Source organism: Leopardus geoffroyi, chromosome B2 (assembly GCF_018350155.1).
Source record: "Leopardus geoffroyi isolate Oge1 chromosome B2, O.geoffroyi_Oge1_pat1.0, whole genome shotgun sequence".
NCBI lineage: Eukaryota > Metazoa > Chordata > Mammalia > Carnivora > Felidae > Leopardus > Leopardus geoffroyi.
The window spans coordinates 139194883-139209217 of record NC_059332.1 but is presented as its reverse complement, the minus strand read 5'-3'; the positions used below and the strand labels follow the sequence as shown (position 1 = coordinate 139209217).

The 14335-nt window shown below is 43.3% G+C and overlaps 1 protein-coding gene across 7 annotated transcripts in view; it reads left to right on the top strand.

Moving 5' to 3' along the window:
• The window catches only part of CNKSR3 (CNKSR family member 3), an 84337-nt gene that overhangs the window by 54926 nt on the left and 15076 nt on the right, over positions 1-14335 (top strand). For 6 of the 7 annotated variants that reach the window (XM_045500092.1, XM_045500087.1, XM_045500090.1 and 3 more), the window contains 4 exons: positions 4855-5057; positions 5552-5639; positions 10665-10706; positions 13183-13302. In XM_045500092.1, the coding sequence (XP_045356048.1) occupies positions 4879-5057; positions 5552-5639; positions 10665-10706; positions 13183-13302 (429 nt within the window). In that variant the 5' untranslated portion in view covers positions 4855-4878. Of the gene's footprint in view, positions 1-1302; positions 1327-4854; positions 5058-5551; positions 5640-10664; positions 10707-13182; positions 13303-14335 lie in introns of those variants that run through there. The other variant, XM_045500094.1, reaches the window with a different exon arrangement.

Below are 14335 nucleotides of genomic sequence, written 5' to 3'. Positions count from 1 at the left end.
CTCCTTTGGGCAGTTAATGTATGTTTGCAGTTGGCCCTGAGGTTGTATAAAAGAGGTTGTCATGTAAACTGAGTTTAGTGGATGTTGGTTTTGTGATAGACAGGAAATGAATAGAATTTAGAAGAAAGGGGGAGGAAAAAACAAAACCACTGGAAAATTCTGGAAGGAACAGGGCAGATAGAATGGATAAAAACCTAAAACTAGCGAACAGCTGTTGGTAAAGATTCCAGAACTGGTGAGCAGATGGCCCACAGATAGGTGGTCATGGATAGAGAGCAAGGGAGGGAACGCCACTGTCTTTTACAAGTGACTGGTATCGTGAGGTAGAACCAAGATCACTCTCGGGATTGAATTCAGAGTCTGAGCCCAGTTTTTCTCTACCTGTCAGGGGCAGACTCTAGAGCTGCTCTTTCTAGTAGGATAGCTATTGGCTACATGCAACTATTTACATGAAAATAAATTAAAATGAAAAAAAAAAATTACCTCCTCGGTCGCCCTAAGCTACATTTCAAGAGCTCATAGCTAGTGGTGGCTAGTGGCTGCCATATTTAGACAGTGCAGATGGAGAACATTTTCATCACCGCAGCAAGTTCTGTTTGACTAGCACTGGTCCGGAGGGTGTGACTGAGAGTAATAAACTATAAACTATAATTGTAACGTATTTTCTTTGGCAAATCAACCTGTCAAGACCAAGGCAGGCGCAGATAGATTTTTAAGGTTGGTGTAGGTTAAGAAAGTGAACAAAGTTGGGATCAGCACACACGTTAACTGATGCCACCCAAGTGTGTGATTAAATGAAATACTTGTAATGTGTTTACTTGTCCAGGGTGCTTCTGCGCACTTGTATACCCCTGAGATTATTCATTGTCCATAATTTACCCATCTATGGCAAGTCATTAAAAAATGTTATCCTTCTTTTTGGGGAGAAATCATGCAGGAAGAGTGATCTTTGCTGTCAGTTTGTATTTAACTTGATCCTGCTCATGAGGTTGTATTAAAATGCCTTTAGGGAAACTGCGGCATATATGTCTTAAGTTGTGACCTAATAATTGACCCAAGTCAGTGAGATGGTTTAGACTGTGTTCTCTGGCCCTCCTTAAACACATATGTTAGATCGTGAACAGGGTCAGGAGGAATGGGAAAAGGAGGTAGAAGAGAAATAGAAGATTCATCTTTAGCTAGAGTGTGTATAATTCAGGCACCGGAAGAGTAAGAATCTTCCTGTTTCCTGTTCTCCTGTCTGCTGTGTGATTTCTCTAACCAGACCAGGAAGTAATCCCTGATGGCTAACCTCTAATGAAGTGAGATCTCAGTGGAAGGGTTTCTGTAGGTATATAGAATTTCAGAGACTCCTTTCATTTCTTACTCGGTGTGTGTCTTGTTGATACTTTTAATGCAGTTTCTGAAGGAGGTAAGTTTTAGGGAAAAGATTAGTGGAGATAATCAAATCTGGGCTGAGAAATTATTCATTTTCTGTCTTTTGTTGTGGGTCACTTAAGTCAATAATACTTCCCTGATTATTTTTCTACATTACAGGCTCTCTTGAGTTAATGTAATCAGTTTCTTGTTCTCTTCTTCTTGTGGAATGGAGTGGAAAGGGAAGGTATTTTCCTTCCTTCTTTGCTTCTTCCCTCTATCTTGTTAGAATTGTACTCCATTATAGCTGCATCTATCTATCTATCCTTCTAGTCCTATGATTTGTTTTGGGTGGGAAAACAGAATCAGAGCACCTTGAGTGGAAATGAAAAGAACCAGTTAACAAGAAGCGACACTTCCCCTTTGTTTTAATATTAAAAGGGGTAGGTTTGTAGGAGATTGAGGTTTAAAACTTCTTGCAACACTAAAATGCGTTCAGTCCGCTTTGAATTCAAGAAGTAAATGTTGTGTCCGGTCATAAGAGTTCCACTCATTTTTGGTGACGTCGATTATAGAAAGCTGACTCTCTTGCTTTAGTTCAGAACTCTTGATAGAAGTTGGCAGGCTGAGTAATTGACTGAATGAGGGGACAGTTCCCTTTAATCAGTCACAAGTGCTTCAAAACAAGCTTGTCACGTGGCTCTTTATCCATTCACTTGTGAGTCTTTGATTCTCTGAATTGAAAAAGCATGATGAAAACCCATCTTTGTAGTTTTGTCTTCTGTGCTGAAGGATAATGTCATATTTTAGCCTGTAGAAAATGACAGAAAAAAATGAAGACTGTAAGAGTTAAATAGAACATTGCCGTTTAATACAAAACACTTTTATTTTGAAATTTTATTTCATAAAATTATGAATTTATGAATTTATTATGAAAATTTTAAGGTTTACAAAAGACAGCCTCCAGTTCGTGGATCTGGGAAGGATTTTTACTTTCTTAGCCTACTTTTTTTTGTATTCCACTCGTTTAAAAATTCCTATCTAAATTTTTTTAGAAAGCACTTTTTATTATACTAGAGGAAGCAACATAAATTTAAGCTTCATGAACAATTAACTGCAGTGAAAACCCCACTACGGTGTCTTAGAGTCATTGTCACCAGAAATTACTTGGGACTTTCATTACCATGCAAACATTTCTTTGAACATCAGGGGTGGAGCAGGTCAGGATGGAAATTGGGGGGAGGTAAGCATCTTGTTAGTTTGTGTAGAATCCAGGGCCGCTGGCTGCTTTTCTTTTGCTCGTCTTTACCCAGCCTCTTTTCTGTCTTCTCCTTCTGCCCTGCCTTGGGCAGGGAGGGTGAAATGGAAACATGCCCCATGGTGATCCAAACCTTGTGCCCTCGCTGCTGACTACCTTGATTGGAATCCCACCTCTCCACAGATTAGTAAATTCGATGACTCCGTGCTTCTATTCCCTCACCTGTAAAATAGAGATACTATCATTTCCACCTTCACGTGTTATTTACCGGAGATAATACTTGTTGAGCCCTTAGTTCAATCCCTGGTGTGGAATAAGTGTTCAATAACGTTGGTCATATCATTCCCGGCTTTTAAACGGTACCACGGTCTTGTTTTGGGATGCTATTGAAACTGTGTAGTACGCCCCAGAAATATCTTTATTTTTCTGTGAAAATAATGAAACACCAACTTGGGACATGGACGTGCAGTTCAATACAGAAGTTCATCCGTCCCCTCCCCAGAGTCATCTCAGATTTATGTGTCATCCTCTGGGATTTGTTCTTTACCTGTCATGTGAAATTCATTTTTTTCAAAGCACCTGAGTAAGATGAACATCGTCCAGAAAGAACACAGGTTAGGAACTCAAGGGACAGAAATTACATTTCCGGTGAACTGACATTTAGTCAGCGCTGCTCTGTTTCTGGGCAAGTGCATCTCACCTGATGGAAATTGTCTTCTGTGCTGCAGATACGGGTGAACCATACATAGAACTCGCCCTGTCTCACAGTTTGTGCCCCATGGAGGAAGATGGTTCCTGCCAACCATGGTGGTTCCGGGAGGTGGCAGATAGGTGATGTGCTAGAGAGTGACCTGAGGGGGCGTTTGGCAATGTCTGGAGACGTGTTCGGTCGTCACAGCCAGGGAGAGTGTGCTACTGACGGCTAATGAGTCGAGAGAGGCCAGCGGTGCCACCGAGCCTCTTGCCATGTACCAGAATCCTCCCTCGCCCTCTCACCCCAACCAGAACAGAGACTACTGGGCTTTATTTTATTTATTTTTTTGGGTTTTTTTTTTTTTTTTTAATATATGAAATTTATTGTCAAACTGGTTTCCATACAACACCCAGTGCTCATCCCAAAAGGTGCCCTCCTCAATACCCATCACCCACCCTCCCCTCCCTCCCACCCCCCATCAACCCTCAGTTTGTTCTCAGTTTTTAACAGTCTCTTATGCTTTGGCTCTCTCCCACTCTAACCTCTTTTTTTTTTTTTTTCCTTCCCCTCCCCCATGGGTTTCTGTTAAGTTTCTCAGGATCCACATAAGAGTGAAACCATATGGTACCTGTCTTTCTCTGTATGGCTTATTTCACTTAGCATCACACTCTCCAGTTCCATCCACGTTGCTACAAAAGGCCATATTTCATTTTTTCTCATTGCCACATAGTATTCCATTGTGTATATAAACCACAATTTCTTTATCCGTTCATCAGTTGATGGGCATTTAGGCTCTTTCCATAATTTGGCTATTGTTGAGAGTGCTGCTATAAACATGGGGGTACAAGTGCCCCTATGCATCAGTACTCCTGTATCCCTTGGGTAAATTCCTAGCAGTGCTATTGCTGGGTCATAGGGTAGGTCTATTTTTAATTTTCTGAGGAACCTCCACACTGCTTTCCAGAGCGGCTGCACCAATTTGCATTCCCACCAACAGTGCAAGAGGGTTCCCGTTTCTCCACATCCTCTCCAGCATCTATAGTCTCCTGATTTGTTCATTTTGGCCACTCTGACTGGCGTGAGGTGATACCTGAGTGTGGTTTTGATTTGTATTTCCCTGATAAGGAGCAACGTTGAACATCTTTTCGTGTGCCTGTTGGCCATCCGGATGAGACTACTGGGCTTTAAATGTCAGTCGGGCTCAGGCTGAGAAACTGCTCTACGTGGTCAAGGAAGCCTCTAAGAGGAGGGAACATTTGGGCTAGTATGTAAATATAAGAAAATCTTGCAAAGATTTGTGGGAGGAGCATTTTGACAAGGGAAGCTGGCGAGAGTCAAGTCCCTGAGGTGGGAGGAAGCTGAAGGAGGAACAGAGAGGAGGCCGGCGTGACTGCAAGTGGGTGAGGTCCACACTGTGGGTAAATAAGGAGGATTTTGTGGCTATTGTAGGAGTTATTCAAGTTGCTCGCTGGGCTTTTGAGTTACTAATAGAGATTGGACATTGCTGATTGTTTTGAATTCTTCCCTTTGATTTTATTTTCCACAGAATTACGGCCTTGAAACCGATAATATGAAGAACTTGGTTCTGAAACTGCGAGCATCTTCTCACAACTTACAGAATTACATAAGTAGCCGGCGGAAAAGTCCGGCTTACGATGGGGACACTTCCCACAAGCCCCCCAACGAACTCCTGACCTCTGTGGTGGAGCTAATCGGTGCTGCTAAGGCCTTGTTAGCTTGGCTGGACCGGTAGGTTACGCGTGTGCTCCACTGTCCCATCGGAGGAGGGTCCAAGCTGCACACACGCCTATCTTAGGAAAATGAGCCTCTTCATGTCCCTTCCACTGGGCCTCTCCAGGACTTCTGGATCATGGTGGGATTTTAGGGTCCCTTTGGAAGCTACTGAACAGATGAGTGGCAGGACCAAATTAAGGTCCACTTGGGGAAGAGTGGAACCCCCGTGCCAAAGGTGTTTTCGCTGCTGTTAAACACTCATGATTATTTCGTTGGTCTGAAGGCCGTTAGTTGACTTCTGAAGGGACGTGAATTCTCTTGGCTCATTTTCTAATGTGTTTTTATCTAGCACTCCTGCGGCTCTTCTGTTCAGATTCCTGTTTTGTGTGTTAACGGGAGAGGAAACCATTGCATAACGAGTCCTTTAAACCAGCTCTGCTTGTCAGCCTGCAACGTGGGATCCCAGTGTCCCCACCCCCCTTTTTAAAAGAATGCTTGTTGCTTTCCAGGGCTCCATTTACAGGGATCACTGATTTCTCAGTAACGAAGAACAAGATCATTCAGCTCTGTCTAGACCTGACCACTACAGTCCAGAAGGTCAGTATGTCGTTGCTTTTTTAACATTGTTTCCTCCCTTTATCCTTGTTCTCTTCTTCAGAGGGCTCACATGCAGGCATGAAGTGCCTTTTTCGCTCTTTCTGTTTCTTGCCATTTTTTTCCCATCCGACCCGGGGAGAGATGAAGGGCTTTCCATTAGATGCATTGTTGCCGATGGTTTCTGAACAATGAGCAGTGGCTTTTACATCAAAGATTACCTTTTTTTGTTTTAAAATAGTTGAGCTAATAGGCCCGTACTGTCTCTAAACTGTTAGAGCACTTAATTTTTTTCATAGAAACTCCAGAGCAACTGAGTCACGTGAAGTTAAGAAATGCTGAGGGAAGGGCCCCGGAAGGATGAGGTGGATACAGTTATGGATATGTGGCCGGAGGGACCCTCCGTTGCAACGGTGACGTTTGAGGAACCTGACCAGCATGACTCTGTGCTTGTCCTGATGGAATGGGCCTATTATGTCATCTTGGGGTGTTTTCCTGGTAGTCATTTTTTTTTTTTTTTAAGTTTACTTATTTATTTTGAGAGAGAGAGAGAGTATGAGCAGGGGAGGCATAGAGAGAGAGGGAGAGAGAGAATCCCATGCAGGCTCCACACTGTCAGCACAGAGCCCTGCATCGAGCTCGAACTCATGAACCCTGAGATCATGACCTGAGCCGAAACTAAGTGTCAGACGCTTAACCGGCTGAGCCACCCCAGCCCCTTGGTAGTCATTGTCGACTGTTGGGAACTGATGATAGAAAAAACATCTCTTGGTGGGAGTTACAGATCCTGATCTGTTCACGTCAGGAGCAGGGCGTCCTGTCCACCGAGCAGTCTCACCACACTTGCCCCTGCTTCTGTGGGCCTCAGCTCACCTGGCACATGATAAGTGGTTTTTAAAATTTTTTTAAATGCGTTTTTAAACAAATGAGATAATGCTTTTGACAAAGAAGCTGATGCAAATCTTTCATGTATCAGGAGAAATTTAACCCAAACTTAAGGGACACGTGAGGTATTGTTTTTGTTTTCCCTTTGGTGCTCATTGAGTATATGCTTCAGAGACAGACCACCACAGGTTCAAATCCTGCCTCTACCACTGCTTAGCCCTGGGACCTCAGACAAGTCGCTTAAAACTTAAGAGCCTCATTTTTTTTTTTTTTTTTTTTTTTTTGGTCTGTAAAATGGGAATACTAATATTTACTTCACCAGATGATTTGGTAAGATTTCTACAAGTTATTGTTGAACGAGCAAAGAAGGAAAAAAAGTGGAATATAAAGACAAATGGTGACCCCCCCCAAAATACGAAAACGTAGGAAGACACGTGTTCGTAACACACACGCTATCCAAGAACCTGTGTACAAGGGAGTAAGTTCAGTAGGCAGTCCGGAGGAAAAGTCATGTTACTTTAGCAGGGAGAGAAGTGGGGACAGAGCCTAGGAGCCAGCCCCCGCCTGCCCCCAGCCCCAACGACAAAAAGAAACACTTTTTAAAAAATTTACAAAGACCATTATGTGACCACATTTATGTATTTGTGTAAAATTAAATACAAATAATGTGAAATATTTTATCTAATAACCACACCTACCTCGAAAGTTTGCTATGAAGATTAAATGCAAAGCTCAGTGCCCACAAGAAGTGACAGCATATAGTAGGAAATCTAAAAATGATGCCTTGTACTGGTTTTCTGGACACCGACTTGATGGTTCCAGGAAAGGGAGTTCACAATATGCTGCTCCTTTTTTGTTTGTTTGTTCTGTGGCTTATTTAAATTTGAACAGTTCTTAAGGGTGAAGACTGGCAAGGCGTCACTATACACGGAATATTGTTTTAGGAACGTGGGTTGAAAAAGATGGCTAGTTCCTTGAACATATGTTTTCTCTAGCGTTTGGAGAACACAGGTGCTTTGGCACCGGGTGTATTTATGTGCACACAAATGAGAAGCAATGCACTTGATGAGTGAGCCCCGTGCCTTTTGCAGGGTGCCGCCTGTATCCTGAAAGGGGGAGCCCTCACACTCCCTCCCAGCCGGGGGAGGGGATGCAGTGGGGGGGGGGAGTGCCGTCTTCAGAACTCTCGGCAGGAGATCTGTTGACCTTTCCGGAAGCAACCTGTCTTTTCCGTGTATTCCTTTTATCTGGGAAGTTTCAGGAATGAAAGTTGTGTCCTTCCTTCTTCCGGTGACAAGGAACGTGTTCTCCTTGGGTCTTTATTCCTTTCGTCTCTGTCTGCAAGGAGAGACCTTTGGGTGTCCTTTTGCTCCTTTCTCTCCTCCACGGGTTGCCATCTCCCCTCCTGTTTCTTGTCACTTCGTCTGCATCCTTCCCTTGAAGGATAACATGTCGGTCTCCTGCGTTGAGGCGTAAATCGTTGCTGCCTTTTCCCCTGGAAGGAGACTGCGCCCTTCTCGTGAGCACGCCTCGTGCCGTCCGAGTCCACGGGTGGATCTTCCGTCAGTTTCCAGTTTCTGGGCTGTAATGTCAGACCGAGGAACTCCGGGGGAGGGGTGGGGATCTGCATCTTCAGTCTGTCCTCTGCGCTGCGAGGCCATGAAAACTGCAGCGGCGGCCGTGAGAGATGGGATGACGGTGGCAGGTGCCAAGTCCCACTGTGGGAAAACTGGGGGGAAGGGAGCAGTACGCTAGAAAGCCCAGGAGGACTGGCCAGAAAGCTGGGTGGCCACAGAAGCAGAGGAGGAAAAAGCCATGAGAGCATTTGCGGAGCGCTGGTTGTGTCTCACGTGTGTGCCACGTGCTCGACGTGTGTTGTCGCGTTTGCTTCTCCGCTGAGTGAGGGTGCCTCGTGCCCGCCTCGCAGAGACAGGAGTGCAGGCAGGGAGCAGCTGGGCAGGTTGCTCAGGGCTACCCTGCTGGGGACGAGGTAGGAGGAGGACGAGCAGTGGAGGGAAGGAGCACCCCATAGCTGCCCTGGCTGGGTCCCTGCCAGGTAGGCTGGTCTGAGGCTGCGAGCCAGGTGACCGAGGAACATGACGGAGCTCAGCCCCGCCGTCTGGCTCCAGAGGGTTGATTTGGTTTCAGGATGCCTTTTTTCCATTCCATTGCCTTTGTGCCAAAAAGCATGAAATCATGCCTGCGGCTGCTTCCTCCCAGTAGAAACAGCTGTGGGAACCCGTGTTCACGGTTGCAGAAGGTAAAAAGTGAGCCCTTTCACACGTTGGCTTGAACAGTTTTGGGGAGGCAGGAGAGCACCTCTCACCCATTGGTTCCAATGCCACAGGGAGCCCATTTTCTAGGTGGCTTCTTGGACCTGTCAAGGAATCAAGTGTCAGGAACCACGAGGTCACACATCTACCTTGAATCGTGGGCTGTGGAGTATTGAGAGGAGCTCTCTGCCAGTGGGCGATTATCATTTTGGGATCTGTAATGAAAAACCATAAATACACATTATTACTTTTATTCCTAGCACAAGACTGCATAAGTGTTTTGTTCGCTAAAAATTGATACTTAGTAAATTCTGTGTTTCTGATGCTGTTAACAGGGGATGAGCCATCCACATCCCATCCATGGTACTTGGTGGTTTAGCTCTGTGCACAAGATGGAAGATGCAAGGCACATGTTCGAGCTGGAATGATTCTGTTTTACAGAAGTTGTTGCTCCTGTAGTGTTTGAGTTTATATCAGCTTCACGCATGTAAAAATGTATCTCTAAGTTTCTTTCTTAAAGTGTTTTCTTACTTGGATGCTCTTTTCCTGAGGATAAGTGTAAACTTTGGGAGCAGTAGAGTCACTATTAATGTGTAACACATTTTTAATTTAAGAAGATACCAAAAATCTGATTACAAAATCATAGGGTAGAGTATCATACATTTCTAACTCCCGCCCCCTGCCCCACTCCTCAGTGGTAGCAGAAAAGTGACCTTAAGTGACTTTTGATTGAAGTGAAAATCTTTTACAATTCCAACAGAGTTGATTAATATCTTTCGTGTACATGAAATAATTAGGATGTTCCAGTTTGGGATTATACTTAAAGGTGCAAAATAAACTCTGAAGAATCTAGTTGGTCCCCTTTTTCCTTTTTTCTTTTTTTTTTCTTTTTTGTTTTTAATGTTTGTTTATTTTTGAGACAAAGAGACAGAGTGTGAGTTGGGGAGGGGTAGAGAGAGAGAGAGACACAGAATCTGAAGCAGGCTCTAGGCTCTGAGCTGTCAGCACAGAGCCCGATGCTGGGCTCGAACCCACGGGCTGCAAGATCATGACCTGAGTTAAAGTCAGACGCTTAACTGACTGAGTCACCCAGGCTCCCCAGTCCCCCTTTTTTCTGCATGTCCTCTGCCATGTAGAGGGAAACCTTTGCTGTAGGCCAGTTAACTGTGAAGGTTAACAGTGAGAGTTTCACATTTGTGGTTTCACTGTGACCACTTTTAGACAGGACAATGGAGACTCCTATAATCAGCCAGCTGGGTTCATACAGTTCCGAGTCTTTTGTTCTTACACTGAATAAATAATGCTTTGCACTCCAGCCCTTTATTTAACATCATCAATAGCATACCTCAAGACCACTTTTTTGGCAGTGTGTTAATGAATGTTTTGTTGAACCTTTTTCATTTATTAAGGACTAAAATATCTGATTTAATCTCAGTGTTGCTTAAAATAATCTTCTGTGGCTACATTTACTCAAGCCTTTATTTGAAAGCTATTCTTATAGAAGCAGGCCCAGAGCTAAAAGATTCCTGACTTGTTGGCCAAGTGCTGGCTGAGCACGGGGTCACATTTGGGAGCCATTGTCAGGTTTCCTTCTTGGACTCGACTTCTGGTTTCTTGCTCTCTGCACGGTATAGGTGGTGGGTGGATTTCAGTTCAATGATTTTCATAGGTTTTCTGATGAAATAATCGGTCAAATGGGTTCCTTGGATGATAAGCTTCTTTGGTCAGGAGAGAGCAGAGCCTGAGAAGGTGTTGGGTGCCTGCTCTGTGCCCTCCACATCCCATACAGGGCTGTTTGGGCTGCAGGGGGAGGGGCATGCCAAGTTTCTAGCTCTCTTACAATTTTCTTTTTTCTTCTTTCCTTCTTTAGGATTGCCTTGTAGCAGAAATGGAGGATAAAGTTTTAGCCGTAGTAAGTATACCTTTTAGAAGTGACTGTAAAATTCCTTTTCCCAAACGAATGGGACTCACATTAATTCAAGTAAATATTCTGTGGCTAATGACTTTAGGATATACTTTGAAATATTGGCTCTTTGGGATTTGAGTCTATTAATTTAGGTAGAAAGAGAAGAGTAAAAGTAATCTAGCAACAAGAAAATTACTACTATGAAAATTCCCGTGCTTAACTTGGGTATATGGGGGTCTCTGCTTCCTCCGAACATTTCATCAGGTACAATTATACTTAAATTACTAGCCAGCCTGTTAATCAGGGTTACCCTGATCTGTAAATTTCACTTTAGGAACATTATGATTAAAAAAAAAAAAAAAAAAATCCTTGGCAAAACCCTTCTGATGGCAGGGGGATGTGCCGTGATTGTTTAAAGAGCATTTTGTAACCATTCATCATCGCTTCCTCCCTTTGACATAAGCCAGCCTGGGCCCTTTTGATAAGGCCTTCCTCCTACTGATGTTGAGGAATTTAGCAGTGAAACTGCTATAAATATATTTTCCATAAATAGGAGGCTAAACAAATTGAGGGAAGGTAAGAAGTGTCACTTCTTGGATTCTCCCCCTTGAGGGAAAAAAAATCACTCTTTGGAATTTCCTGATTTCCTTGGTGGTTTGATTTTGAAAGGTTAGATGAATCTGGGGGGAACAACAACACGTAACCACCACTTCATGGGGATCTTCATGTCTCAAAAAGTTTACGTTGTCAGTGTTTGGGGTCAGAGAATGTGAACCATCACTAAAAAGATGGTTACCCCTAAATGTAAAATACAAATCTATGCATCTCCTGGATGATAACAGGAGAAAAATCTAGGTTGACCTTGTGTTTGCTGGTGAGTTTTTAGATCCAATACCAAAGGCACAATCCGTGAAAGAAAAACCGATAGGACAGATCTCATTGAAATGGAAAACTCTGCTCCATGAAATGCAGGGCTAAGAGAATGGAAAGACAAGCCACAGACTGGGAGCAAGTAGTTTTAAAAGGATAAAGGATTTGTATCCAAAATATACAAAGAACTGTTAAACTCAACAGTGAGGAAACAACCCAGTTAAAAAGTGGGCAAAAGATGTGAACAGACATCTCACCAAAAAGATACGCAGCTGACAAATCAGTATAGGAAAGATGTTCAGCATCGTGTTTCATTAGGGGAATTGCCAATTAAAATACCGGTGAGATACTATACACGCCTGTTAGAATAACTGAAATCCAAAACATGACAACACCAAATGCTGGCAAGGATGTGGAGCAGTTGGCACTCTTGATCGTTGCTGGTGGGAACACAACATGGTACAGTCACCTTGGAAGGCACTGTGGCCATTTCTTACAAAACCAAGCAGATGCTCACCCCACGATCTAGCAGTTGTACCCAATGAATTAAACACTTATATCCGCAAAAACCTGTACAGAATGTTACAACAGCTTCATTCCTTAAGGCTGCAGCTTGGAAGCAGTCGAGATGTCCTCCAGTGAGTGACCAGATAAACATCCAGACAAGAGACTGTTACTGAGCAATAAAAAGAAATGATCGAAAAGCCATGAAAAGATATGGAAGAACCTTAAATTCATATCACCAAGTGAAAGAAGCCCGTCTGAAAAGGCTACATATTGTATGATTCTAATTATTTGACATTCTGGAAGAGGCAAAAACCACAAAGTCAGTAAAAAGACCAGTGATTGCCAAGGGTTCATAGTGGGGGAGGGCGGGAGAGATGAATAGAGAGAACGGGGGTTTCAGGTAGTGAAAGTGTTCTGTGTGATACCGTGGAGGTGGATACATGACGGTGTGCATTTGTTGAAACCCACAGAACTATATACCGCAAAGAATGAACCCTAATGTCAACTACGGACTTTTGTTAATAATAAGGTACCAATTTTGGTTCATCGGTTGTAACAAATGTACCACACTAAGGCCAATGGTTTTATATTTTATTATTAACCCTGTTATAACTGTGTTGGAAATTGTGTTGGGGTGGGAAGGAAGCACATAGAAACTCTGCACTTTATGCTCAGTTTTTCTGGAAACGTAAAACTGCTTTTAAAATAAAACCTACTCAAAAAAAAGCAGGTACAGGCAAAACAAAACAAAACAAAACAAAAAAAAAACCTTGTGAATATTTGATATGTATAGAATGTGAGCGATCAGGAAAAAACCATGCAGAGGCTAGGAATAGATGATTGTCCTTAACTGCCAAACGGGGGTTTCTGTACAGTCTGTGCTCCTAATTCATATAAGAGCTGCACTCTTTAAACAAAGCCGAAGTGGCACCGTTGCCACAGATCGCAGATACGAAGTCCCAATGCCATGCCTTCGTCAAGTAACATTATTAAAATGATCACCGACCAGAGCTGAAGATTGTAGATGAAGTGCATTTCTCTAAACTGCAGCTGAGATAAACTTGGTTAATGATTGAACCTTTCCTATGTGCCTCTCCAACTCTAGGTCAAGGTTTTAAATGGCATCTGTGACAAAACAATACGATCTGCTACAGATCCTGTTATGAGCCAGTGTGCGTGTCTGGAGGAAGTTCACCTGCCAAACGTTAAGCCTGGGGAAGGCCTGGTGAGATTCTAGAAACACTTGTTTTCTTCCCAAATAAGAACACATCGTCATTTATTAAAGTTTGGGTTTTTGTTTAATGATTCTTTATTGCTCTCACTGTAATTCTGAATAGAATTCAACTAGATTGTCTTCCATTATGTAGTTAGGAATTTGCCATCTCGAACTGTTGATAGGTTTTATGTCTTCAAAGTATACAAATAAATACAGTTTTTAAACTGTATTCTCGTATCTTGAAGGGATTGTTTTAACAGTTTTATTTTTAGGACTTAGTGTGAGGAGGTATAAAACATTTACACAAAGGAAAGATGGTCTCGGGGTACAAAACAACATCTGCTCTGAAAGTGTCTATTAGCACTTAGATGAACGTGAGAAGAGGTGGTTGAAAGAAATGATTTCTTAAAAAAAGTTCAGAACTGTTTCATAAATGATGTATGAGCCCTATTATAATAACAGGCCCCCAGCATACAAACAGGTAGCTACCTGGCTTCCTAGATCACAGACCTTGCAGTGCCTAGCATGCATCTGGTGTGATGAATTGCCTGAAAAATCTATTTTTATTTATTTTTTAATGTTTGTGTATTTTTGAGAGAGAGAGAGTGCTCACGTGAGCATGAGCTGGGGAGGAGTTGGGGGGAGGACTGAGGATCCGAAGCTGATTCTGTGCTGACAGCAGAGAGCCCGATGTGGGGCTCAAACTCAAAAACCGCGAGATCATGACCTGAGGTGAAGTCGGATGGCCAGCCAACTGAGCCACCCAGGTGCCCCAGTTTGCTGAAATTTAAGTGGAAAAACCATGAGCCTCCTTGATGAGCTTGTAGAGGCTTTGAGTCTGAGAGAGCTGGGTTTAAATCCAAGTCCTCAAGTGTCCTAACTGCTTTATAGGTCAGTTTCCTCATCTGTCATAAGTGAATAGTAATAATTACTGCCTCACAGAGTTGTGGACGGTGTTCAAGGAGATGATGGGTGTCAGGTGCCAGCTGCTGGGGCACAGTTCCTGTCGGTAGTTGGTGGCTGTGCAGGTACGGATGAGGAA